This window comes from Sphaerodactylus townsendi, linkage group LG17 (genome assembly GCF_021028975.2).
Source record: "Sphaerodactylus townsendi isolate TG3544 linkage group LG17, MPM_Stown_v2.3, whole genome shotgun sequence".
Classification (NCBI taxonomy): domain Eukaryota; kingdom Metazoa; phylum Chordata; class Lepidosauria; order Squamata; family Sphaerodactylidae; genus Sphaerodactylus; species Sphaerodactylus townsendi.
In genome coordinates this window covers 27,031,460-27,059,247 of record NC_059441.1, presented here as the reverse complement: position 1 = coordinate 27,059,247, position 27,788 = coordinate 27,031,460, and the positions used below count along the sequence as shown (strand labels likewise).

Below are 27,788 nucleotides of genomic sequence, written 5' to 3'. Positions count from 1 at the left end.
CCCCCCCCCCCCCCCACCCCCCCCCCCCCCCACCCCCCCCCCCCCCCACCCCCCCCCCCCCCCACCCCCCCCCCCCCCCACCCCCCCCCCCCCCCACCCCCCCCCCCCCCCACCCCCCCCCCCCCCCACCCCCCCCCCCCCCCACCCCCCCCCCCCCCCACCCCCCCCCCCCCCCACCCCCCCCCCCCCCCACCCCCCCCCCCCCCCACCCCCCCCCCCCCCCACCCCCCCCCCCCCCCACCCCCCCCCCCCCCCACCCCCCCCCCCCCCCACCCCCCCCCCCCCCCACCCCCCCCCCCCCCCACCCCCCCCCCCCCCCACCCCCCCCCCCCCCCACCCCCCCCCCCCCCCACCCCCCCCCCCCCCCACCCCCCCCCCCCCCCACCCCCCCCCCCCCCCACCCCCCCCCCCCCCCACCCCCCCCCCCCCCCACCCCCCCCCCCCCCCACCCCCCCCCCCCCCCACCCCCCCCCCCCCCCACCCCCCCCCCCCCCCACCCCCCCCCCCCCCCACCCCCCCCCCCCCCCACCCCCCCCCCCCCCCACCCCCCCCCCCCCCCACCCCCCCCCCCCCCCACCCCCCCCCCCCCCCACCCCCCCCCCCCCCCACCCCCCCCCCCCCCCACCCCCCCCCCCCCCCACCCCCCCCCCCCCCCACCCCCCCCCCCCCCCACCCCCCCCCCCCCCCACCCCCCCCCCCCCCCACCCCCCCCCCCCCCCACCCCCCCCCCCCCCCACCCCCCCCCCCCCCCACCCCCCCCCCCCCCCACCCCCCCCCCCCCCCACCCCCCCCCCCCCCCACCCCCCCCCCCCCCCACCCCCCCCCCCCCCCACCCCCCCCCCCCCCCACCCCCCCCCCCCCCCACCCCCCCCCCCCCCCACCCCCCCCCCCCCCCACCCCCCCCCCCCCCCACCCCCCCCCCCCCCCACCCCCCCCCCCCCCCACCCCCCCCCCCCCCCACCCCCCCCCCCCCCCACCCCCCCCCCCCCCCACCCCCCCCCCCCCCCACCCCCCCCCCCCCCCACCCCCCCCCCCCCCCACCCCCCCCCCCCCCCACCCCCCCCCCCCCCCACCCCCCCCCCCCCCCACCCCCCCCCCCCCCCACCCCCCCCCCCCCCCACCCCCCCCCCCCCCCACCCCCCCCCCCCCCCACCCCCCCCCCCCCCCACCCCCCCCCCCCCCCACCCCCCCCCCCCCCCACCCCCCCCCCCCCCCACCCCCCCCCCCCCCCACCCCCCCCCCCCCCCACCCCCCCCCCCCCCCACCCCCCCCCCCCCCCACCCCCCCCCCCCCCCACCCCCCCCCCCCCCCACCCCCCCCCCCCCCCACCCCCCCCCCCCCCCACCCCCCCCCCCCCCCACCCCCCCCCCCCCCCACCCCCCCCCCCCCCCACCCCCCCCCCCCCCCACCCCCCCCCCCCCCCACCCCCCCCCCCCCCCACCCCCCCCCCCCCCCACCCCCCCCCCCCCCCACCCCCCCCCCCCCCCACCCCCCCCCCCCCCCACCCCCCCCCCCCCCCACCCCCCCCCCCCCCCACCCCCCCCCCCCCCCACCCCCCCCCCCCCCCACCCCCCCCCCCCCCCACCCCCCCCCCCCCCCACCCCCCCCCCCCCCCACCCCCCCCCCCCCCCACCCCCCCCCCCCCCCACCCCCCCCCCCCCCCACCCCCCCCCCCCCCCACCCCCCCCCCCCCCCACCCCCCCCCCCCCCCACCCCCCCCCCCCCCCACCCCCCCCCCCCCCCACCCCCCCCCCCCCCCACCCCCCCCCCCCCCCACCCCCCCCCCCCCCCACCCCCCCCCCCCCCCACCCCCCCCCCCCCCCACCCCCCCCCCCCCCCACCCCCCCCCCCCCCCACCCCCCCCCCCCCCCACCCCCCCCCCCCCCCACCCCCCCCCCCCCCCACCCCCCCCCCCCCCCACCCCCCCCCCCCCCCACCCCCCCCCCCCCCCACCCCCCCCCCCCCCCACCCCCCCCCCCCCCCACCCCCCCCCCCCCCCACCCCCCCCCCCCCCCACCCCCCCCCCCCCCCACCCCCCCCCCCCCCCACCCCCCCCCCCCCCCACCCCCCCCCCCCCCCACCCCCCCCCCCCCCCACCCCCCCCCCCCCCCACCCCCCCCCCCCCCCACCCCCCCCCCCCCCCACCCCCCCCCCCCCCCACCCCCCCCCCCCCCCACCCCCCCCCCCCCCCACCCCCCCCCCCCCCCACCCCCCCCCCCCCCCACCCCCCCCCCCCCCCACCCCCCCCCCCCCCCACCCCCCCCCCCCCCCACCCCCCCCCCCCCCCACCCCCCCCCCCCCCCACCCCCCCCCCCCCCCACCCCCCCCCCCCCCCACCCCCCCCCCCCCCCACCCCCCCCCCCCCCCACCCCCCCCCCCCCCCACCCCCCCCCCCCCCCACCCCCCCCCCCCCCCACCCCCCCCCCCCCCCACCCCCCCCCCCCCCCACCCCCCCCCCCCCCCACCCCCCCCCCCCCCCACCCCCCCCCCCCCCCACCCCCCCCCCCCCCCACCCCCCCCCCCCCCCACCCCCCCCCCCCCCCACCCCCCCCCCCCCCCACCCCCCCCCCCCCCCACCCCCCCCCCCCCCCACCCCCCCCCCCCCCCACCCCCCCCCCCCCCCACCCCCCCCCCCCCCCACCCCCCCCCCCCCCCACCCCCCCCCCCCCCCACCCCCCCCCCCCCCCACCCCCCCCCCCCCCCACCCCCCCCCCCCCCCACCCCCCCCCCCCCCCACCCCCCCCCCCCCCCACCCCCCCCCCCCCCCACCCCCCCCCCCCCCCACCCCCCCCCCCCCCCACCCCCCCCCCCCCCCACCCCCCCCCCCCCCCACCCCCCCCCCCCCCCACCCCCCCCCCCCCCCACCCCCCCCCCCCCCCACCCCCCCCCCCCCCCACCCCCCCCCCCCCCCACCCCCCCCCCCCCCCACCCCCCCCCCCCCCCACCCCCCCCCCCCCCCACCCCCCCCCCCCCCCACCCCCCCCCCCCCCCACCCCCCCCCCCCCCCACCCCCCCCCCCCCCCACCCCCCCCCCCCCCCACCCCCCCCCCCCCCCACCCCCCCCCCCCCCCACCCCCCCCCCCCCCCACCCCCCCCCCCCCCCACCCCCCCCCCCCCCCACCCCCCCCCCCCCCCACCCCCCCCCCCCCCCACCCCCCCCCCCCCCCACCCCCCCCCCCCCCCACCCCCCCCCCCCCCCACCCCCCCCCCCCCCCACCCCCCCCCCCCCCCACCCCCCCCCCCCCCCACCCCCCCCCCCCCCCACCCCCCCCCCCCCCCACCCCCCCCCCCCCCCACCCCCCCCCCCCCCCACCCCCCCCCCCCCCCACCCCCCCCCCCCCCCACCCCCCCCCCCCCCCACCCCCCCCCCCCCCCACCCCCCCCCCCCCCCACCCCCCCCCCCCCCCACCCCCCCCCCCCCCCACCCCCCCCCCCCCCCACCCCCCCCCCCCCCCACCCCCCCCCCCCCCCACCCCCCCCCCCCCCCACCCCCCCCCCCCCCCACCCCCCCCCCCCCCCACCCCCCCCCCCCCCCACCCCCCCCCCCCCCCACCCCCCCCCCCCCCCACCCCCCCCCCCCCCCACCCCCCCCCCCCCCCACCCCCCCCCCCCCCCACCCCCCCCCCCCCCCACCCCCCCCCCCCCCCACCCCCCCCCCCCCCCACCCCCCCCCCCCCCCACCCCCCCCCCCCCCCACCCCCCCCCCCCCCCACCCCCCCCCCCCCCCACCCCCCCCCCCCCCCACCCCCCCCCCCCCCCACCCCCCCCCCCCCCCACCCCCCCCCCCCCCCACCCCCCCCCCCCCCCACCCCCCCCCCCCCCCACCCCCCCCCCCCCCCACCCCCCCCCCCCCCCACCCCCCCCCCCCCCCACCCCCCCCCCCCCCCACCCCCCCCCCCCCCCACCCCCCCCCCCCCCCACCCCCCCCCCCCCCCACCCCCCCCCCCCCCCACCCCCCCCCCCCCCCACCCCCCCCCCCCCCCACCCCCCCCCCCCCCCACCCCCCCCCCCCCCCACCCCCCCCCCCCCCCACCCCCCCCCCCCCCCACCCCCCCCCCCCCCCACCCCCCCCCCCCCCCACCCCCCCCCCCCCCCACCCCCCCCCCCCCCCACCCCCCCCCCCCCCCACCCCCCCCCCCCCCCACCCCCCCCCCCCCCCACCCCCCCCCCCCCCCACCCCCCCCCCCCCCCACCCCCCCCCCCCCCCACCCCCCCCCCCCCCCACCCCCCCCCCCCCCCACCCCCCCCCCCCCCCACCCCCCCCCCCCCCCACCCCCCCCCCCCCCCACCCCCCCCCCCCCCCACCCCCCCCCCCCCCCACCCCCCCCCCCCCCCACCCCCCCCCCCCCCCACCCCCCCCCCCCCCCACCCCCCCCCCCCCCCACCCCCCCCCCCCCCCACCCCCCCCCCCCCCCACCCCCCCCCCCCCCCACCCCCCCCCCCCCCCACCCCCCCCCCCCCCCACCCCCCCCCCCCCCCACCCCCCCCCCCCCCCACCCCCCCCCCCCCCCACCCCCCCCCCCCCCCACCCCCCCCCCCCCCCACCCCCCCCCCCCCCCACCCCCCCCCCCCCCCACCCCCCCCCCCCCCCACCCCCCCCCCCCCCCACCCCCCCCCCCCCCCACCCCCCCCCCCCCCCACCCCCCCCCCCCCCCACCCCCCCCCCCCCCCACCCCCCCCCCCCCCCACCCCCCCCCCCCCCCACCCCCCCCCCCCCCCACCCCCCCCCCCCCCCACCCCCCCCCCCCCCCACCCCCCCCCCCCCCCACCCCCCCCCCCCCCCACCCCCCCCCCCCCCCACCCCCCCCCCCCCCCACCCCCCCCCCCCCCCACCCCCCCCCCCCCCCACCCCCCCCCCCCCCCACCCCCCCCCCCCCCCACCCCCCCCCCCCCCCACCCCCCCCCCCCCCCACCCCCCCCCCCCCCCACCCCCCCCCCCCCCCACCCCCCCCCCCCCCCACCCCCCCCCCCCCCCACCCCCCCCCCCCCCCACCCCCCCCCCCCCCCACCCCCCCCCCCCCCCACCCCCCCCCCCCCCCACCCCCCCCCCCCCCCACCCCCCCCCCCCCCCACCCCCCCCCCCCCCCACCCCCCCCCCCCCCCACCCCCCCCCCCCCCCACCCCCCCCCCCCCCCACCCCCCCCCCCCCCCACCCCCCCCCCCCCCCACCCCCCCCCCCCCCCACCCCCCCCCCCCCCCACCCCCCCCCCCCCCCACCCCCCCCCCCCCCCACCCCCCCCCCCCCCCACCCCCCCCCCCCCCCACCCCCCCCCCCCCCCACCCCCCCCCCCCCCCACCCCCCCCCCCCCCCACCCCCCCCCCCCCCCACCCCCCCCCCCCCCCACCCCCCCCCCCCCCCACCCCCCCCCCCCCCCACCCCCCCCCCCCCCCACCCCCCCCCCCCCCCACCCCCCCCCCCCCCCACCCCCCCCCCCCCCCACCCCCCCCCCCCCCCACCCCCCCCCCCCCCCACCCCCCCCCCCCCCCACCCCCCCCCCCCCCCACCCCCCCCCCCCCCCACCCCCCCCCCCCCCCACCCCCCCCCCCCCCCACCCCCCCCCCCCCCCACCCCCCCCCCCCCCCACCCCCCCCCCCCCCCACCCCCCCCCCCCCCCACCCCCCCCCCCCCCCACCCCCCCCCCCCCCCACCCCCCCCCCCCCCCACCCCCCCCCCCCCCCACCCCCCCCCCCCCCCACCCCCCCCCCCCCCCACCCCCCCCCCCCCCCACCCCCCCCCCCCCCCACCCCCCCCCCCCCCCACCCCCCCCCCCCCCCACCCCCCCCCCCCCCCACCCCCCCCCCCCCCCACCCCCCCCCCCCCCCACCCCCCCCCCCCCCCACCCCCCCCCCCCCCCACCCCCCCCCCCCCCCACCCCCCCCCCCCCCCACCCCCCCCCCCCCCCACCCCCCCCCCCCCCCACCCCCCCCCCCCCCCACCCCCCCCCCCCCCCACCCCCCCCCCCCCCCACCCCCCCCCCCCCCCACCCCCCCCCCCCCCCACCCCCCCCCCCCCCCACCCCCCCCCCCCCCCACCCCCCCCCCCCCCCACCCCCCCCCCCCCCCACCCCCCCCCCCCCCCACCCCCCCCCCCCCCCACCCCCCCCCCCCCCCACCCCCCCCCCCCCCCACCCCCCCCCCCCCCCACCCCCCCCCCCCCCCACCCCCCCCCCCCCCCACCCCCCCCCCCCCCCACCCCCCCCCCCCCCCACCCCCCCCCCCCCCCACCCCCCCCCCCCCCCACCCCCCCCCCCCCCCACCCCCCCCCCCCCCCACCCCCCCCCCCCCCCACCCCCCCCCCCCCCCACCCCCCCCCCCCCCCACCCCCCCCCCCCCCCACCCCCCCCCCCCCCCACCCCCCCCCCCCCCCACCCCCCCCCCCCCCCACCCCCCCCCCCCCCCACCCCCCCCCCCCCCCACCCCCCCCCCCCCCCACCCCCCCCCCCCCCCACCCCCCCCCCCCCCCACCCCCCCCCCCCCCCACCCCCCCCCCCCCCCACCCCCCCCCCCCCCCACCCCCCCCCCCCCCCACCCCCCCCCCCCCCCACCCCCCCCCCCCCCCACCCCCCCCCCCCCCCACCCCCCCCCCCCCCCACCCCCCCCCCCCCCCACCCCCCCCCCCCCCCACCCCCCCCCCCCCCCACCCCCCCCCCCCCCCACCCCCCCCCCCCCCCACCCCCCCCCCCCCCCACCCCCCCCCCCCCCCACCCCCCCCCCCCCCCACCCCCCCCCCCCCCCACCCCCCCCCCCCCCCACCCCCCCCCCCCCCCACCCCCCCCCCCCCCCACCCCCCCCCCCCCCCACCCCCCCCCCCCCCCACCCCCCCCCCCCCCCACCCCCCCCCCCCCCCACCCCCCCCCCCCCCCACCCCCCCCCCCCCCCACCCCCCCCCCCCCCCACCCCCCCCCCCCCCCACCCCCCCCCCCCCCCACCCCCCCCCCCCCCCACCCCCCCCCCCCCCCACCCCCCCCCCCCCCCACCCCCCCCCCCCCCCACCCCCCCCCCCCCCCACCCCCCCCCCCCCCCACCCCCCCCCCCCCCCACCCCCCCCCCCCCCCACCCCCCCCCCCCCCCACCCCCCCCCCCCCCCACCCCCCCCCCCCCCCACCCCCCCCCCCCCCCACCCCCCCCCCCCCCCACCCCCCCCCCCCCCCACCCCCCCCCCCCCCCACCCCCCCCCCCCCCCACCCCCCCCCCCCCCCACCCCCCCCCCCCCCCACCCCCCCCCCCCCCCACCCCCCCCCCCCCCCACCCCCCCCCCCCCCCACCCCCCCCCCCCCCCACCCCCCCCCCCCCCCACCCCCCCCCCCCCCCACCCCCCCCCCCCCCCACCCCCCCCCCCCCCCACCCCCCCCCCCCCCCACCCCCCCCCCCCCCCACCCCCCCCCCCCCCCACCCCCCCCCCCCCCCACCCCCCCCCCCCCCCACCCCCCCCCCCCCCCACCCCCCCCCCCCCCCACCCCCCCCCCCCCCCACCCCCCCCCCCCCCCACCCCCCCCCCCCCCCACCCCCCCCCCCCCCCACCCCCCCCCCCCCCCACCCCCCCCCCCCCCCACCCCCCCCCCCCCCCACCCCCCCCCCCCCCCACCCCCCCCCCCCCCCACCCCCCCCCCCCCCCACCCCCCCCCCCCCCCACCCCCCCCCCCCCCCACCCCCCCCCCCCCCCACCCCCCCCCCCCCCCACCCCCCCCCCCCCCCACCCCCCCCCCCCCCCACCCCCCCCCCCCCCCACCCCCCCCCCCCCCCACCCCCCCCCCCCCCCACCCCCCCCCCCCCCCACCCCCCCCCCCCCCCACCCCCCCCCCCCCCCACCCCCCCCCCCCCCCACCCCCCCCCCCCCCCACCCCCCCCCCCCCCCACCCCCCCCCCCCCCCACCCCCCCCCCCCCCCACCCCCCCCCCCCCCCACCCCCCCCCCCCCCCACCCCCCCCCCCCCCCACCCCCCCCCCCCCCCACCCCCCCCCCCCCCCACCCCCCCCCCCCCCCACCCCCCCCCCCCCCCACCCCCCCCCCCCCCCACCCCCCCCCCCCCCCACCCCCCCCCCCCCCCACCCCCCCCCCCCCCCACCCCCCCCCCCCCCCACCCCCCCCCCCCCCCACCCCCCCCCCCCCCCACCCCCCCCCCCCCCCACCCCCCCCCCCCCCCACCCCCCCCCCCCCCCACCCCCCCCCCCCCCCACCCCCCCCCCCCCCCACCCCCCCCCCCCCCCACCCCCCCCCCCCCCCACCCCCCCCCCCCCCCACCCCCCCCCCCCCCCACCCCCCCCCCCCCCCACCCCCCCCCCCCCCCACCCCCCCCCCCCCCCACCCCCCCCCCCCCCCACCCCCCCCCCCCCCCACCCCCCCCCCCCCCCACCCCCCCCCCCCCCCACCCCCCCCCCCCCCCACCCCCCCCCCCCCCCACCCCCCCCCCCCCCCACCCCCCCCCCCCCCCACCCCCCCCCCCCCCCACCCCCCCCCCCCCCCACCCCCCCCCCCCCCCACCCCCCCCCCCCCCCACCCCCCCCCCCCCCCACCCCCCCCCCCCCCCACCCCCCCCCCCCCCCACCCCCCCCCCCCCCCACCCCCCCCCCCCCCCACCCCCCCCCCCCCCCACCCCCCCCCCCCCCCACCCCCCCCCCCCCCCACCCCCCCCCCCCCCCACCCCCCCCCCCCCCCACCCCCCCCCCCCCCCACCCCCCCCCCCCCCCACCCCCCCCCCCCCCCACCCCCCCCCCCCCCCACCCCCCCCCCCCCCCACCCCCCCCCCCCCCCACCCCCCCCCCCCCCCACCCCCCCCCCCCCCCACCCCCCCCCCCCCCCACCCCCCCCCCCCCCCACCCCCCCCCCCCCCCACCCCCCCCCCCCCCCACCCCCCCCCCCCCCCACCCCCCCCCCCCCCCACCCCCCCCCCCCCCCACCCCCCCCCCCCCCCACCCCCCCCCCCCCCCACCCCCCCCCCCCCCCACCCCCCCCCCCCCCCACCCCCCCCCCCCCCCACCCCCCCCCCCCCCCACCCCCCCCCCCCCCCACCCCCCCCCCCCCCCACCCCCCCCCCCCCCCACCCCCCCCCCCCCCCACCCCCCCCCCCCCCCACCCCCCCCCCCCCCCACCCCCCCCCCCCCCCACCCCCCCCCCCCCCCACCCCCCCCCCCCCCCACCCCCCCCCCCCCCCACCCCCCCCCCCCCCCACCCCCCCCCCCCCCCACCCCCCCCCCCCCCCACCCCCCCCCCCCCCCACCCCCCCCCCCCCCCACCCCCCCCCCCCCCCACCCCCCCCCCCCCCCACCCCCCCCCCCCCCCACCCCCCCCCCCCCCCACCCCCCCCCCCCCCCACCCCCCCCCCCCCCCACCCCCCCCCCCCCCCACCCCCCCCCCCCCCCACCCCCCCCCCCCCCCACCCCCCCCCCCCCCCACCCCCCCCCCCCCCCACCCCCCCCCCCCCCCACCCCCCCCCCCCCCCACCCCCCCCCCCCCCCACCCCCCCCCCCCCCCACCCCCCCCCCCCCCCACCCCCCCCCCCCCCCACCCCCCCCCCCCCCCACCCCCCCCCCCCCCCACCCCCCCCCCCCCCCACCCCCCCCCCCCCCCACCCCCCCCCCCCCCCACCCCCCCCCCCCCCCACCCCCCCCCCCCCCCACCCCCCCCCCCCCCCACCCCCCCCCCCCCCCACCCCCCCCCCCCCCCACCCCCCCCCCCCCCCACCCCCCCCCCCCCCCACCCCCCCCCCCCCCCACCCCCCCCCCCCCCCACCCCCCCCCCCCCCCACCCCCCCCCCCCCCCACCCCCCCCCCCCCCCACCCCCCCCCCCCCCCACCCCCCCCCCCCCCCACCCCCCCCCCCCCCCACCCCCCCCCCCCCCCACCCCCCCCCCCCCCCACCCCCCCCCCCCCCCACCCCCCCCCCCCCCCACCCCCCCCCCCCCCCACCCCCCCCCCCCCCCACCCCCCCCCCCCCCCACCCCCCCCCCCCCCCACCCCCCCCCCCCCCCACCCCCCCCCCCCCCCACCCCCCCCCCCCCCCACCCCCCCCCCCCCCCACCCCCCCCCCCCCCCACCCCCCCCCCCCCCCACCCCCCCCCCCCCCCACCCCCCCCCCCCCCCACCCCCCCCCCCCCCCACCCCCCCCCCCCCCCACCCCCCCCCCCCCCCACCCCCCCCCCCCCCCACCCCCCCCCCCCCCCACCCCCCCCCCCCCCCACCCCCCCCCCCCCCCACCCCCCCCCCCCCCCACCCCCCCCCCCCCCCACCCCCCCCCCCCCCCACCCCCCCCCCCCCCCACCCCCCCCCCCCCCCACCCCCCCCCCCCCCCACCCCCCCCCCCCCCCACCCCCCCCCCCCCCCACCCCCCCCCCCCCCCACCCCCCCCCCCCCCCACCCCCCCCCCCCCCCACCCCCCCCCCCCCCCACCCCCCCCCCCCCCCACCCCCCCCCCCCCCCACCCCCCCCCCCCCCCACCCCCCCCCCCCCCCACCCCCCCCCCCCCCCACCCCCCCCCCCCCCCACCCCCCCCCCCCCCCACCCCCCCCCCCCCCCACCCCCCCCCCCCCCCACCCCCCCCCCCCCCCACCCCCCCCCCCCCCCACCCCCCCCCCCCCCCACCCCCCCCCCCCCCCACCCCCCCCCCCCCCCACCCCCCCCCCCCCCCACCCCCCCCCCCCCCCACCCCCCCCCCCCCCCACCCCCCCCCCCCCCCACCCCCCCCCCCCCCCACCCCCCCCCCCCCCCACCCCCCCCCCCCCCCACCCCCCCCCCCCCCCACCCCCCCCCCCCCCCACCCCCCCCCCCCCCCACCCCCCCCCCCCCCCACCCCCCCCCCCCCCCACCCCCCCCCCCCCCCACCCCCCCCCCCCCCCACCCCCCCCCCCCCCCACCCCCCCCCCCCCCCACCCCCCCCCCCCCCCACCCCCCCCCCCCCCCACCCCCCCCCCCCCCCACCCCCCCCCCCCCCCACCCCCCCCCCCCCCCACCCCCCCCCCCCCCCACCCCCCCCCCCCCCCACCCCCCCCCCCCCCCACCCCCCCCCCCCCCCACCCCCCCCCCCCCCCACCCCCCCCCCCCCCCACCCCCCCCCCCCCCCACCCCCCCCCCCCCCCACCCCCCCCCCCCCCCACCCCCCCCCCCCCCCACCCCCCCCCCCCCCCACCCCCCCCCCCCCCCACCCCCCCCCCCCCCCACCCCCCCCCCCCCCCACCCCCCCCCCCCCCCACCCCCCCCCCCCCCCACCCCCCCCCCCCCCCACCCCCCCCCCCCCCCACCCCCCCCCCCCCCCACCCCCCCCCCCCCCCACCCCCCCCCCCCCCCACCCCCCCCCCCCCCCACCCCCCCCCCCCCCCACCCCCCCCCCCCCCCACCCCCCCCCCCCCCCACCCCCCCCCCCCCCCACCCCCCCCCCCCCCCACCCCCCCCCCCCCCCACCCCCCCCCCCCCCCACCCCCCCCCCCCCCCACCCCCCCCCCCCCCCACCCCCCCCCCCCCCCACCCCCCCCCCCCCCCACCCCCCCCCCCCCCCACCCCCCCCCCCCCCCACCCCCCCCCCCCCCCACCCCCCCCCCCCCCCACCCCCCCCCCCCCCCACCCCCCCCCCCCCCCACCCCCCCCCCCCCCCACCCCCCCCCCCCCCCACCCCCCCCCCCCCCCACCCCCCCCCCCCCCCACCCCCCCCCCCCCCCACCCCCCCCCCCCCCCACCCCCCCCCCCCCCCACCCCCCCCCCCCCCCACCCCCCCCCCCCCCCACCCCCCCCCCCCCCCACCCCCCCCCCCCCCCACCCCCCCCCCCCCCCACCCCCCCCCCCCCCCACCCCCCCCCCCCCCCACCCCCCCCCCCCCCCACCCCCCCCCCCCCCCACCCCCCCCCCCCCCCACCCCCCCCCCCCCCCACCCCCCCCCCCCCCCACCCCCCCCCCCCCCCACCCCCCCCCCCCCCCACCCCCCCCCCCCCCCACCCCCCCCCCCCCCCACCCCCCCCCCCCCCCACCCCCCCCCCCCCCCACCCCCCCCCCCCCCCACCCCCCCCCCCCCCCACCCCCCCCCCCCCCCACCCCCCCCCCCCCCCACCCCCCCCCCCCCCCACCCCCCCCCCCCCCCACCCCCCCCCCCCCCCACCCCCCCCCCCCCCCACCCCCCCCCCCCCCCACCCCCCCCCCCCCCCACCCCCCCCCCCCCCCACCCCCCCCCCCCCCCACCCCCCCCCCCCCCCACCCCCCCCCCCCCCCACCCCCCCCCCCCCCCACCCCCCCCCCCCCCCACCCCCCCCCCCCCCCACCCCCCCCCCCCCCCACCCCCCCCCCCCCCCACCCCCCCCCCCCCCCACCCCCCCCCCCCCCCACCCCCCCCCCCCCCCACCCCCCCCCCCCCCCACCCCCCCCCCCCCCCACCCCCCCCCCCCCCCACCCCCCCCCCCCCCCACCCCCCCCCCCCCCCACCCCCCCCCCCCCCCACCCCCCCCCCCCCCCACCCCCCCCCCCCCCCACCCCCCCCCCCCCCCACCCCCCCCCCCCCCCACCCCCCCCCCCCCCCACCCCCCCCCCCCCCCACCCCCCCCCCCCCCCACCCCCCCCCCCCCCCACCCCCCCCCCCCCCCACCCCCCCCCCCCCCCACCCCCCCCCCCCCCCACCCCCCCCCCCCCCCACCCCCCCCCCCCCCCACCCCCCCCCCCCCCCACCCCCCCCCCCCCCCACCCCCCCCCCCCCCCACCCCCCCCCCCCCCCACCCCCCCCCCCCCCCACCCCCCCCCCCCCCCACCCCCCCCCCCCCCCACCCCCCCCCCCCCCCACCCCCCCCCCCCCCCACCCCCCCCCCCCCCCACCCCCCCCCCCCCCCACCCCCCCCCCCCCCCACCCCCCCCCCCCCCCACCCCCCCCCCCCCCCACCCCCCCCCCCCCCCACCCCCCCCCCCCCCCACCCCCCCCCCCCCCCACCCCCCCCCCCCCCCACCCCCCCCCCCCCCCACCCCCCCCCCCCCCCACCCCCCCCCCCCCCCACCCCCCCCCCCCCCCACCCCCCCCCCCCCCCACCCCCCCCCCCCCCCACCCCCCCCCCCCCCCACCCCCCCCCCCCCCCACCCCCCCCCCCCCCCACCCCCCCCCCCCCCCACCCCCCCCCCCCCCCACCCCCCCCCCCCCCCACCCCCCCCCCCCCCCACCCCCCCCCCCCCCCACCCCCCCCCCCCCCCACCCCCCCCCCCCCCCACCCCCCCCCCCCCCCACCCCCCCCCCCCCCCACCCCCCCCCCCCCCCACCCCCCCCCCCCCCCACCCCCCCCCCCCCCCACCCCCCCCCCCCCCCACCCCCCCCCCCCCCCACCCCCCCCCCCCCCCACCCCCCCCCCCCCCCACCCCCCCCCCCCCCCACCCCCCCCCCCCCCCACCCCCCCCCCCCCCCACCCCCCCCCCCCCCCACCCCCCCCCCCCCCCACCCCCCCCCCCCCCCACCCCCCCCCCCCCCCACCCCCCCCCCCCCCCACCCCCCCCCCCCCCCACCCCCCCCCCCCCCCACCCCCCCCCCCCCCCACCCCCCCCCCCCCCCACCCCCCCCCCCCCCCACCCCCCCCCCCCCCCACCCCCCCCCCCCCCCACCCCCCCCCCCCCCCACCCCCCCCCCCCCCCACCCCCCCCCCCCCCCACCCCCCCCCCCCCCCACCCCCCCCCCCCCCCACCCCCCCCCCCCCCCACCCCCCCCCCCCCCCACCCCCCCCCCCCCCCACCCCCCCCCCCCCCCACCCCCCCCCCCCCCCACCCCCCCCCCCCCCCACCCCCCCCCCCCCCCACCCCCCCCCCCCCCCACCCCCCCCCCCCCCCACCCCCCCCCCCCCCCACCCCCCCCCCCCCCCACCCCCCCCCCCCCCCACCCCCCCCCCCCCCCACCCCCCCCCCCCCCCACCCCCCCCCCCCCCCACCCCCCCCCCCCCCCACCCCCCCCCCCCCCCACCCCCCCCCCCCCCCACCCCCCCCCCCCCCCACCCCCCCCCCCCCCCACCCCCCCCCCCCCCCACCCCCCCCCCCCCCCACCCCCCCCCCCCCCCACCCCCCCCCCCCCCCACCCCCCCCCCCCCCCACCCCCCCCCCCCCCCACCCCCCCCCCCCCCCACCCCCCCCCCCCCCCACCCCCCCCCCCCCCCACCCCCCCCCCCCCCCACCCCCCCCCCCCCCCACCCCCCCCCCCCCCCACCCCCCCCCCCCCCCACCCCCCCCCCCCCCCACCCCCCCCCCCCCCCACCCCCCCCCCCCCCCACCCCCCCCCCCCCCCACCCCCCCCCCCCCCCACCCCCCCCCCCCCCCACCCCCCCCCCCCCCCACCCCCCCCCCCCCCCACCCCCCCCCCCCCCCACCCCCCCCCCCCCCCACCCCCCCCCCCCCCCACCCCCCCCCCCCCCCACCCCCCCCCCCCCCCACCCCCCCCCCCCCCCACCCCCCCCCCCCCCCACCCCCCCCCCCCCCCACCCCCCCCCCCCCCCACCCCCCCCCCCCCCCACCCCCCCCCCCCCCCACCCCCCCCCCCCCCCACCCCCCCCCCCCCCCACCCCCCCCCCCCCCCACCCCCCCCCCCCCCCACCCCCCCCCCCCCCCACCCCCCCCCCCCCCCACCCCCCCCCCCCCCCACCCCCCCCCCCCCCCACCCCCCCCCCCCCCCACCCCCCCCCCCCCCCACCCCCCCCCCCCCCCACCCCCCCCCCCCCCCACCCCCCCCCCCCCCCACCCCCCCCCCCCCCCACCCCCCCCCCCCCCCACCCCCCCCCCCCCCCACCCCCCCCCCCCCCCACCCCCCCCCCCCCCCACCCCCCCCCCCCCCCACCCCCCCCCCCCCCCACCCCCCCCCCCCCCCACCCCCCCCCCCCCCCACCCCCCCCCCCCCCCACCCCCCCCCCCCCCCACCCCCCCCCCCCCCCACCCCCCCCCCCCCCCACCCCCCCCCCCCCCCACCCCCCCCCCCCCCCACCCCCCCCCCCCCCCACCCCCCCCCCCCCCCACCCCCCCCCCCCCCCACCCCCCCCCCCCCCCACCCCCCCCCCCCCCCACCCCCCCCCCCCCCCACCCCCCCCCCCCCCCACCCCCCCCCCCCCCCACCCCCCCCCCCCCCCACCCCCCCCCCCCCCCACCCCCCCCCCCCCCCACCCCCCCCCCCCCCCACCCCCCCCCCCCCCCACCCCCCCCCCCCCCCACCCCCCCCCCCCCCCACCCCCCCCCCCCCCCACCCCCCCCCCCCCCCACCCCCCCCCCCCCCCACCCCCCCCCCCCCCCACCCCCCCCCCCCCCCACCCCCCCCCCCCCCCACCCCCCCCCCCCCCCACCCCCCCCCCCCCCCACCCCCCCCCCCCCCCACCCCCCCCCCCCCCCACCCCCCCCCCCCCCCACCCCCCCCCCCCCCCACCCCCCCCCCCCCCCACCCCCCCCCCCCCCCACCCCCCCCCCCCCCCACCCCCCCCCCCCCCCACCCCCCCCCCCCCCCACCCCCCCCCCCCCCCACCCCCCCCCCCCCCCACCCCCCCCCCCCCCCACCCCCCCCCCCCCCCACCCCCCCCCCCCCCCACCCCCCCCCCCCCCCACCCCCCCCCCCCCCCACCCCCCCCCCCCCCCACCCCCCCCCCCCCCCACCCCCCCCCCCCCCCACCCCCCCCCCCCCCCACCCCCCCCCCCCCCCACCCCCCCCCCCCCCCACCCCCCCCCCCCCCCACCCCCCCCCCCCCCCACCCCCCCCCCCCCCCACCCCCCCCCCCCCCCACCCCCCCCCCCCCCCACCCCCCCCCCCCCCCACCCCCCCCCCCCCCCACCCCCCCCCCCCCCCACCCCCCCCCCCCCCCACCCCCCCCCCCCCCCACCCCCCCCCCCCCCCACCCCCCCCCCCCCCCACCCCCCCCCCCCCCCACCCCCCCCCCCCCCCACCCCCCCCCCCCCCCACCCCCCCCCCCCCCCACCCCCCCCCCCCCCCACCCCCCCCCCCCCCCACCCCCCCCCCCCCCCACCCCCCCCCCCCCCCACCCCCCCCCCCCCCCACCCCCCCCCCCCCCCACCCCCCCCCCCCCCCACCCCCCCCCCCCCCCACCCCCCCCCCCCCCCACCCCCCCCCCCCCCCACCCCCCCCCCCCCCCACCCCCCCCCCCCCCCACCCCCCCCCCCCCCCACCCCCCCCCCCCCCCACCCCCCCCCCCCCCCACCCCCCCCCCCCCCCACCCCCCCCCCCCCCCACCCCCCCCCCCCCCCACCCCCCCCCCCCCCCACCCCCCCCCCCCCCCACCCCCCCCCCCCCCCACCCCCCCCCCCCCCCACCCCCCCCCCCCCCCACCCCCCCCCCCCCCCACCCCCCCCCCCCCCCACCCCCCCCCCCCCCCACCCCCCCCCCCCCCCACCCCCCCCCCCCCCCACCCCCCCCCCCCCCCACCCCCCCCCCCCCCCACCCCCCCCCCCCCCCACCCCCCCCCCCCCCCACCCCCCCCCCCCCCCACCCCCCCCCCCCCCCACCCCCCCCCCCCCCCACCCCCCCCCCCCCCCACCCCCCCCCCCCCCCACCCCCCCCCCCCCCCACCCCCCCCCCCCCCCACCCCCCCCCCCCCCCACCCCCCCCCCCCCCCACCCCCCCCCCCCCCCACCCCCCCCCCCCCCCACCCCCCCCCCCCCCCACCCCCCCCCCCCCCCACCCCCCCCCCCCCCCACCCCCCCCCCCCCCCACCCCCCCCCCCCCCCACCCCCCCCCCCCCCCACCCCCCCCCCCCCCCACCCCCCCCCCCCCCCACCCCCCCCCCCCCCCACCCCCCCCCCCCCCCACCCCCCCCCCCCCCCACCCCCCCCCCCCCCCACCCCCCCCCCCCCCCACCCCCCCCCCCCCCCACCCCCCCCCCCCCCCACCCCCCCCCCCCCCCACCCCCCCCCCCCCCCACCCCCCCCCCCCCCCACCCCCCCCCCCCCCCACCCCCCCCCCCCCCCACCCCCCCCCCCCCCCACCCCCCCCCCCCCCCACCCCCCCCCCCCCCCACCCCCCCCCCCCCCCACCCCCCCCCCCCCCCACCCCCCCCCCCCCCCACCCCCCCCCCCCCCCACCCCCCCCCCCCCCCACCCCCCCCCCCCCCCACCCCCCCCCCCCCCCACCCCCCCCCCCCCCCACCCCCCCCCCCCCCCACCCCCCCCCCCCCCCACCCCCCCCCCCCCCCACCCCCCCCCCCCCCCACCCCCCCCCCCCCCCACCCCCCCCCCCCCCCACCCCCCCCCCCCCCCACCCCCCCCCCCCCCCACCCCCCCCCCCCCCCACCCCCCCCCCCCCCCACCCCCCCCCCCCCCCACCCCCCCCCCCCCCCACCCCCCCCCCCCCCCACCCCCCCCCCCCCCCACCCCCCCCCCCCCCCACCCCCCCCCCCCCCCACCCCCCCCCCCCCCCACCCCCCCCCCCCCCCACCCCCCCCCCCCCCCACCCCCCCCCCCCCCCACCCCCCCCCCCCCCCACCCCCCCCCCCCCCCACCCCCCCCCCCCCCCACCCCCCCCCCCCCCCACCCCCCCCCCCCCCCACCCCCCCCCCCCCCCACCCCCCCCCCCCCCCACCCCCCCCCCCCCCCACCCCCCCCCCCCCCCACCCCCCCCCCCCCCCACCCCCCCCCCCCCCCACCCCCCCCCCCCCCCACCCCCCCCCCCCCCCACCCCCCCCCCCCCCCACCCCCCCCCCCCCCCACCCCCCCCCCCCCCCACCCCCCCCCCCCCCCACCCCCCCCCCCCCCCACCCCCCCCCCCCCCCACCCCCCCCCCCCCCCACCCCCCCCCCCCCCCACCCCCCCCCCCCCCCACCCCCCCCCCCCCCCACCCCCCCCCCCCCCCACCCCCCCCCCCCCCCACCCCCCCCCCCCCCCACCCCCCCCCCCCCCCACCCCCCCCCCCCCCCACCCCCCCCCCCCCCCACCCCCCCCCCCCCCCACCCCCCCCCCCCCCCACCCCCCCCCCCCCCCACCCCCCCCCCCCCCCACCCCCCCCCCCCCCCACCCCCCCCCCCCCCCACCCCCCCCCCCCCCCACCCCCCCCCCCCCCCACCCCCCCCCCCCCCCACCCCCCCCCCCCCCCACCCCCCCCCCCCCCCACCCCCCCCCCCCCCCACCCCCCCCCCCCCCCACCCCCCCCCCCCCCCACCCCCCCCCCCCCCCACCCCCCCCCCCCCCCACCCCCCCCCCCCCCCACCCCCCCCCCCCCCCACCCCCCCCCCCCCCCACCCCCCCCCCCCCCCACCCCCCCCCCCCCCCACCCCCCCCCCCCCCCACCCCCCCCCCCCCCCACCCCCCCCCCCCCCCACCCCCCCCCCCCCCCACCCCCCCCCCCCCCCACCCCCCCCCCCCCCCACCCCCCCCCCCCCCCACCCCCCCCCCCCCCCACCCCCCCCCCCCCCCACCCCCCCCCCCCCCCACCCCCCCCCCCCCCCACCCCCCCCCCCCCCCACCCCCCCCCCCCCCCACCCCCCCCCCCCCCCACCCCCCCCCCCCCCCACCCCCCCCCCCCCCCACCCCCCCCCCCCCCCACCCCCCCCCCCCCCCACCCCCCCCCCCCCCCACCCCCCCCCCCCCCCACCCCCCCCCCCCCCCACCCCCCCCCCCCCCCACCCCCCCCCCCCCCCACCCCCCCCCCCCCCCACCCCCCCCCCCCCCCACCCCCCCCCCCCCCCACCCCCCCCCCCCCCCACCCCCCCCCCCCCCCACCCCCCCCCCCCCCCACCCCCCCCCCCCCCCACCCCCCCCCCCCCCCACCCCCCCCCCCCCCCACCCCCCCCCCCCCCCACCCCCCCCCCCCCCCACCCCCCCCCCCCCCCACCCCCCCCCCCCCCCACCCCCCCCCCCCCCCACCCCCCCCCCCCCCCACCCCCCCCCCCCCCCACCCCCCCCCCCCCCCACCCCCCCCCCCCCCCACCCCCCCCCCCCCCCACCCCCCCCCCCCCCCACCCCCCCCCCCCCCCACCCCCCCCCCCCCCCACCCCCCCCCCCCCCCACCCCCCCCCCCCCCCACCCCCCCCCCCCCCCACCCCCCCCCCCCCCCACCCCCCCCCCCCCCCACCCCCCCCCCCCCCCACCCCCCCCCCCCCCCACCCCCCCCCCCCCCCACCCCCCCCCCCCCCCACCCCCCCCCCCCCCCACCCCCCCCCCCCCCCACCCCCCCCCCCCCCCACCCCCCCCCCCCCCCACCCCCCCCCCCCCCCACCCCCCCCCCCCCCCACCCCCCCCCCCCCCCACCCCCCCCCCCCCCCACCCCCCCCCCCCCCCACCCCCCCCCCCCCCCACCCCCCCCCCCCCCCACCCCCCCCCCCCCCCACCCCCCCCCCCCCCCACCCCCCCCCCCCCCCACCCCCCCCCCCCCCCACCCCCCCCCCCCCCCACCCCCCCCCCCCCCCACCCCCCCCCCCCCCCACCCCCCCCCCCCCCCACCCCCCCCCCCCCCCACCCCCCCCCCCCCCCACCCCCCCCCCCCCCCACCCCCCCCCCCCCCCACCCCCCCCCCCCCCCACCCCCCCCCCCCCCCACCCCCCCCCCCCCCCACCCCCCCCCCCCCCCACCCCCCCCCCCCCCCACCCCCCCCCCCCCCCACCCCCCCCCCCCCCCACCCCCCCCCCCCCCCACCCCCCCCCCCCCCCACCCCCCCCCCCCCCCACCCCCCCCCCCCCCCACCCCCCCCCCCCCCCACCCCCCCCCCCCCCCACCCCCCCCCCCCCCCACCCCCCCCCCCCCCCACCCCCCCCCCCCCCCACCCCCCCCCCCCCCCACCCCCCCCCCCCCCCACCCCCCCCCCCCCCCACCCCCCCCCCCCCCCACCCCCCCCCCCCCCCACCCCCCCCCCCCCCCACCCCCCCCCCCCCCCACCCCCCCCCCCCCCCACCCCCCCCCCCCCCCACCCCCCCCCCCCCCCACCCCCCCCCCCCCCCACCCCCCCCCCCCCCCACCCCCCCCCCCCCCCACCCCCCCCCCCCCCCACCCCCCCCCCCCCCCACCCCCCCCCCCCCCCACCCCCCCCCCCCCCCACCCCCCCCCCCCCCCACCCCCCCCCCCCCCCACCCCCCCCCCCCCCCACCCCCCCCCCCCCCCACCCCCCCCCCCCCCCACCCCCCCCCCCCCCCACCCCCCCCCCCCCCCACCCCCCCCCCCCCCCACCCCCCCCCCCCCCCACCCCCCCCCCCCCCCACCCCCCCCCCCCCCCACCCCCCCCCCCCCCCACCCCCCCCCCCCCCCACCCCCCCCCCCCCCCACCCCCCCCCCCCCCCACCCCCCCCCCCCCCCACCCCCCCCCCCCCCCACCCCCCCCCCCCCCCACCCCCCCCCCCCCCCACCCCCCCCCCCCCCCACCCCCCCCCCCCCCCACCCCCCCCCCCCCCCACCCCCCCCCCCCCCCACCCCCCCCCCCCCCCACCCCCCCCCCCCCCCACCCCCCCCCCCCCCCACCCCCCCCCCCCCCCACCCCCCCCCCCCCCCACCCCCCCCCCCCCCCACCCCCCCCCCCCCCCACCCCCCCCCCCCCCCACCCCCCCCCCCCCCCACCCCCCCCCCCCCCCACCCCCCCCCCCCCCCACCCCCCCCCCCCCCCACCCCCCCCCCCCCCCACCCCCCCCCCCCCCCACCCCCCCCCCCCCCCACCCCCCCCCCCCCCCACCCCCCCCCCCCCCCACCCCCCCCCCCCCCCACCCCCCCCCCCCCCCACCCCCCCCCCCCCCCACCCCCCCCCCCCCCCACCCCCCCCCCCCCCCACCCCCCCCCCCCCCCACCCCCCCCCCCCCCCACCCCCCCCCCCCCCCACCCCCCCCCCCCCCCACCCCCCCCCCCCCCCACCCCCCCCCCCCCCCACCCCCCCCCCCCCCCACCCCCCCCCCCCCCCACCCCCCCCCCCCCCCACCCCCCCCCCCCCCCACCCCCCCCCCCCCCCACCCCCCCCCCCCCCCACCCCCCCCCCCCCCCACCCCCCCCCCCCCCCACCCCCCCCCCCCCCCACCCCCCCCCCCCCCCACCCCCCCCCCCCCCCACCCCCCCCCCCCCCCACCCCCCCCCCCCCCCACCCCCCCCCCCCCCCACCCCCCCCCCCCCCCACCCCCCCCCCCCCCCACCCCCCCCCCCCCCCACCCCCCCCCCCCCCCACCCCCCCCCCCCCCCACCCCCCCCCCCCCCCACCCCCCCCCCCCCCCACCCCCCCCCCCCCCCACCCCCCCCCCCCCCCACCCCCCCCCCCCCCCACCCCCCCCCCCCCCCACCCCCCCCCCCCCCCACCCCCCCCCCCCCCCACCCCCCCCCCCCCCCACCCCCCCCCCCCCCCACCCCCCCCCCCCCCCACCCCCCCCCCCCCCCACCCCCCCCCCCCCCCACCCCCCCCCCCCCCCACCCCCCCCCCCCCCCACCCCCCCCCCCCCCCACCCCCCCCCCCCCCCACCCCCCCCCCCCCCCACCCCCCCCCCCCCCCACCCCCCCCCCCCCCCACCCCCCCCCCCCCCCACCCCCCCCCCCCCCCACCCCCCCCCCCCCCCACCCCCCCCCCCCCCCACCCCCCCCCCCCCCCACCCCCCCCCCCCCCCACCCCCCCCCCCCCCCACCCCCCCCCCCCCCCACCCCCCCCCCCCCCCACCCCCCCCCCCCCCCACCCCCCCCCCCCCCCACCCCCCCCCCCCCCCACCCCCCCCCCCCCCCACCCCCCCCCCCCCCCACCCCCCCCCCCCCCCACCCCCCCCCCCCCCCACCCCCCCCCCCCCCCACCCCCCCCCCCCCCCACCCCCCCCCCCCCCCACCCCCCCCCCCCCCCACCCCCCCCCCCCCCCACCCCCCCCCCCCCCCACCCCCCCCCCCCCCCACCCCCCCCCCCCCCCACCCCCCCCCCCCCCCACCCCCCCCCCCCCCCACCCCCCCCCCCCCCCACCCCCCCCCCCCCCCACCCCCCCCCCCCCCCACCCCCCCCCCCCCCCACCCCCCCCCCCCCCCACCCCCCCCCCCCCCCACCCCCCCCCCCCCCCACCCCCCCCCCCCCCCACCCCCCCCCCCCCCCACCCCCCCCCCCCCCCACCCCCCCCCCCCCCCACCCCCCCCCCCCCCCACCCCCCCCCCCCCCCACCCCCCCCCCCCCCCACCCCCCCCCCCCCCCACCCCCCCCCCCCCCCACCCCCCCCCCCCCCCACCCCCCCCCCCCCCCACCCCCCCCCCCCCCCACCCCCCCCCCCCCCCACCCCCCCCCCCCCCCACCCCCCCCCCCCCCCACCCCCCCCCCCCCCCACCCCCCCCCCCCCCCACCCCCCCCCCCCCCCACCCCCCCCCCCCCCCACCCCCCCCCCCCCCCACCCCCCCCCCCCCCCACCCCCCCCCCCCCCCACCCCCCCCCCCCCCCACCCCCCCCCCCCCCCACCCCCCCCCCCCCCCACCCCCCCCCCCCCCCACCCCCCCCCCCCCCCACCCCCCCCCCCCCCCACCCCCCCCCCCCCCCACCCCCCCCCCCCCCCACCCCCCCCCCCCCCCACCCCCCCCCCCCCCCACCCCCCCCCCCCCCCACCCCCCCCCCCCCCCACCCCCCCCCCCCCCCACCCCCCCCCCCCCCCACCCCCCCCCCCCCCCACCCCCCCCCCCCCCCACCCCCCCCCCCCCCCACCCCCCCCCCCCCCCACCCCCCCCCCCCCCCACCCCCCCCCCCCCCCACCCCCCCCCCCCCCCACCCCCCCCCCCCCCCACCCCCCCCCCCCCCCACCCCCCCCCCCCCCCACCCCCCCCCCCCCCCACCCCCCCCCCCCCCCACCCCCCCCCCCCCCCACCCCCCCCCCCCCCCACCCCCCCCCCCCCCCACCCCCCCCCCCCCCCACCCCCCCCCCCCCCCACCCCCCCCCCCCCCCACCCCCCCCCCCCCCCACCCCCCCCCCCCCCCACCCCCCCCCCCCCCCACCCCCCCCCCCCCCCACCCCCCCCCCCCCCCACCCCCCCCCCCCCCCACCCCCCCCCCCCCCCACCCCCCCCCCCCCCCACCCCCCCCCCCCCCCACCCCCCCCCCCCCCCACCCCCCCCCCCCCCCACCCCCCCCCCCCCCCACCCCCCCCCCCCCCCACCCCCCCCCCCCCCCACCCCCCCCCCCCCCCACCCCCCCCCCCCCCCACCCCCCCCCCCCCCCACCCCCCCCCCCCCCCACCCCCCCCCCCCCCCACCCCCCCCCCCCCCCACCCCCCCCCCCCCCCACCCCCCCCCCCCCCCACCCCCCCCCCCCCCCACCCCCCCCCCCCCCCACCCCCCCCCCCCCCCACCCCCCCCCCCCCCCACCCCCCCCCCCCCCCACCCCCCCCCCCCCCCACCCCCCCCCCCCCCCACCCCCCCCCCCCCCCACCCCCCCCCCCCCCCACCCCCCCCCCCCCCCACCCCCCCCCCCCCCCACCCCCCCCCCCCCCCACCCCCCCCCCCCCCCACCCCCCCCCCCCCCCACCCCCCCCCCCCCCCACCCCCCCCCCCCCCCACCCCCCCCCCCCCCCACCCCCCCCCCCCCCCACCCCCCCCCCCCCCCACCCCCCCCCCCCCCCACCCCCCCCCCCCCCCACCCCCCCCCCCCCCCACCCCCCCCCGCCCCCACCCCCCCCCCCCCCCACCCCCCCCCCCCCCCACCCCCCCCCCCCCCCACCCCCCCCCCCCCCAGATAGAGACAGACAGAGACAGACAGAGAGACAGAGACAGAGAGACAGAGAGAGAGAGAGAGAGAGAGAGAGACAGACAGAGACAGACAGAGAGACAGAGAGACAGAGACAGAGAGACAGAGAGACAGAGAGAGAGAGAGAGAGAGACAGAGAGACAGAGAGACAGAGAGACAGAGAGACAGAGAGAGAGAGACACACACAGAGAGAGGCAGAGACAGACAGACACAGAGATAGAGACAGACAGAGACAGACAGAGAGACAGAGAGACAGAGACAGACAGAGAGACAGACGAAGGAGCTAGGGTTGCCAGTACCAGGTTGGGAAAGACCAGAAGATTTTGCAGATGGAATCTGCATTGGGATTGGGAGGGACTTCAACGGGGTATAATGGAGGAGGAGGAGGAAGAGTTGGATTTATAACCCCCCCTTTCTCTCCTATAAGGAGACTCAAAGGGGCTTTCAAACTCCTTTCCCTTCCCCCCCTCACAACAAACACCCTGTGAGGTAGGCTGGGCTGAGAGAGCTCCGAAGAACTGTGACTAGCCCAAGGTCACCCCCTCAGCCAGGCCGGCCCCGCCAGGCAGCTCCTTCAGCTGGTGGAGGCTGACGGAGTGGTCTAGCGGAGCTGCCGCAGGGTGCCCCTCAGCCCAGCCCCCACCACCAGGACCGGCGGAGGCTGCAGTCGAGCACCCCTCGGCCCTGCCCCCCCAGGCTTCCTTGGACTGCCGCTGCCTCAGGTAAGTGGGGGGCAGGAGGGGGGGCATAGCTATGACAGGGCGCAGGAGGCGCCATTTTCCCACCACATTTTCGATTGCCTGCTGTGTGAAGCATGTGACTCTCATTTCCTCAAACTGGACTTAAAGCCTGCTCTTTATGGGAAATGAAATGAATGCAGAGTATTTTTACAACTCTTTTGCAGGCGCTTCCAGAAGGAAATGGTAATCTGAGTAAACTGTCTGGCTTATTTGCATATCTCTTAACAATACATCTGAAAGAAGGCAGAAACTTGGTCATTAGAGATCGCTGTGGTAAGTCGCCCTCTTGTTGTTGCTTACTACTTAGCTAATACAAGAAAACAATAGCATAACTAACAGGTGGTTTATTGGCTGAATGCAAGGAACAAGGAACAAAAAGCTGAGAGATTGCGGGCAGATTTGTGAAAGTGACGGCATCTGAGAGCTCCTGTGTATATTTAAATATAACTTATTTTAGACAATTTATTTATGTTATTGTATATCCTCCTCCTCCTCCTCCTCCTCCTCCCATCTCTCCCCTGAACTGTCCCATAAAACTAAAATTTAAACTGAGGCTATCCTACTGTATGTCAATCAATCAATTTATTTATATGGGAACTCATAAGAACATAAGAACATAAGAACTAGCCTGCTGGATCAGACCAAGAGTCCATCTAGTCCAGCATTCTGCTACTCATAGTGGCCCACCAGGTGCCTTTGGGAGCTCACCTGCAGGATGTGAAAGCAATGGCCTTCTGCTGCTGCCGCTCCTGAGCACCTGGTCTGCTCAGGCATTTGCAATCTGAGATCAAGGAGGATCAAGATTGGTAGCCATAGATCGACTTCTCCTCCATCAATCTGTCCAAGCCCCTTTTAAAGCTATCCAGGTTAGTGGCCATCACCACCTCCTGTGGCAGCATATTCCAAACACCAATCACACGTTGCGTGAAGAAGTGTTTCCTTTTGTTAGTCCTAATTCTTCCCCCCAGCATTTTCAATGGATGCCCCCTGGTTCTAGTATTGTGAGAAAGAGAGAAAAAATTCTCTCAGTCAACATTTTCTACCCCATGCATAATTTTATAGACTTCAATCATATCCCCCCTCAGACGTCTCCTCTCCAAACTAAAGAGTCCCAAATGCTGCAGCCTCTCCTCATAGGGAAGGTGCTCCAGTCCCTCAATCATCCTCGTTGCCCTTCTCTGCACTTTTTCTATCTCTTCGAGATAGTGGTTCAATGCCTGACATCTCTGCTTGAAAGCACCAGGTGGCAGGTGATGAAGACCTCAGGTGGCAGGTGATGAAGACCTCAGCATGAAAGACCTCAACTTGAAACCCCAGAGGACAGCTGCCAGCCTGAGTCAAGAAAACTGACCTTGATAGACTAGGGACCGAATTCAGTAGAAGACAACTTCATGCATCCATTTATGAAAACAGAAGGTGGGATGAGATTGTAGACATATTCGTGGCAGTATCTTACTGAAGTGGTCGCAACTCTTGCACGAAAGCAGACAAAAATCCCCTTTTGGTCACGCAAGAGGAAGAGTTAATTTACTTCCTCCCTGCAGGACCTAAAGGCCAGTGTGTGGTGGATTAGGTCTGTGGGCTCGTCGTGCACCAGCGAGAGCGTGCGTGCAGTTTTTTGGATCGCTCCCTTCACTGGCTTCAGCAGAAACTCATTCGTGTCAGATCAAGCCCGGTTGCTAATGAGCATTGCCCAGCCAATTCAGAGGAATTAGGACGCAGACAGGTTATGTTGGTTGGTAATTTGTCTGAGTCGGTTTAACTTCCTGGGAATGTCTAAAATGCTTTAAAAGTGCCGCTTCTTGGATAGCTTGCTGCCGAACCCAGAGTTGGGTGGAAACGTCAAAATGCTAAATTTGCAAGTTTTCAAGTTGGAAGGCTGTAAACTTTTCCTCAGTGCTTGATGACGTGTGTGTGGTTCTGTTTTAATGTTCTAAAGAATCCTTGGTATGTTCAGATGTGGGCTGGATCACAATTTACCTGTTCTAGATCCAGTTCCCCCCCCCACCAGATCAGCATCTATCTACAATCTCGTCCCCTCCCCCTCCCTCCCCTTCCCTTGCATGCCACCCCTCCCCCTCCCTCCACTAGGGTTTGTGGGTCATGTCCAGATGCCGGCCCCCTCCCCTCCCCTCCCTTGCATGCCACCATTCACTCCCTCCCCTTCCCTTGCATGGCACCCCTCCCCTCCCCCTCTCTCTGCTAGGGTGGGTGGACCGTGTCCAGATATCCTGCCATATATTCCACATCATCACCATTCTTTCAAATTATAACAAGCTGTACATTTCTTTTTTCCATAATCTTTCCCATTGCCCCATTTGTATGCTTCTAGCCCATTTTACCATCACTGATTTTACCCAAGTTTTTGACTTTCAATAGGGGTTGAACAAATACCCAAGCAAAAATCTCATAATATTCTGGTGTCAACCCATCTGCCCTCTGGCTGGTATGTGTGCAAAATAGATAGGTATTATGGGCATTTGTGGAAGGAAGGAAGGAAGGAAGGAAGGAAGGAAGGAAGGAAGGAAGGAAGGAAGGAAGGAAGGAAGGAAGGAAGGAAGGAAGGAAGGAAGGAAGGAAGGAAGGAAGGAAGGAAGGAAGGAAGGAAGGAAGGAAGGAAGGAAGGAAGGGTGGGTTATATGGGGATGACGTCACAACATGATATTTACTAGGCAGACTATGGTCTATTCCGCACAGCACAAATATAACATCTTTAGGATGTTATAAAAAGCGTTTGAGGAAGAATTTCGCACAGCTCTCTTCCCCAATAGAACTTCAGCCCACTATATTCCTCTCAACCCGGGCTTTTCAGAAATCGCTAAACTAGTGATTTCCTCCACTCAACCCAGGTTGAAGACAATTCCTGCCTGTTCAGCAAATGAAAGAAGGCAGGAAACACTTTATTTCTCCTGCCCAACCCCCTTACTTTCATTTCCACCGCTCACACCTGCCATTTTGTGTTCTGCAGCAGATTCTCCGTGGAGATTCCCTACAAAGGTTTCCTCAGCTTGCCGCTCAACCCTTTGCTATTTCACTGTAGAAAGTAGATGAATAAAGTTTGTTTTGCCTAGTGATACTGTGCACGTGTCGTTTTTCCATTTTGTTTTCTTTTGTTTTGAGGAGGATGTCTGTGAAGTATCCATACGATGCATTAAGTGGTATAGAAACTGCCTATATAGGATCCTACTTACAATAAGCTAAACACAGCAGTCTAAATCCCACCCCCTTATCATTTGTCCAGACAAGTTTGTAAAACCCTTTTGCGTGGCACAACACACACAAAAGCCCTATTGCATAGTTCGGTTTTGCATAGTTTGCAGAAAGCCAGGAGAATGGGGAATTTCCTGACCTCCGTGCTGCGGTATTTCAACCCCTCTTTTGATCCCAGTGAAGAACCAAACTGGTTTCACATGACATATTATGTCATGTACAGAGATTATATAACAGGATCCTACTTACAATATGCTA

General features: G+C 86.7%; 1 protein-coding gene across 1 annotated transcript in view; it reads left to right on the top strand.

Moving 5' to 3' along the window:
- The window catches only part of MCTP2 (multiple C2 and transmembrane domain containing 2), a 163,161-nt gene that overhangs the window by 40,453 nt on the left and 94,920 nt on the right, over window positions 1–27,788 (top strand). The window contains exon 4 of the mRNA XM_048482131.1: window positions 24,485–24,593. Within this exon, the coding sequence (XP_048338088.1) occupies window positions 24,485–24,593 (109 nt within the window). The remainder of the gene's footprint in view (window positions 1–24,484; window positions 24,594–27,788) is intronic.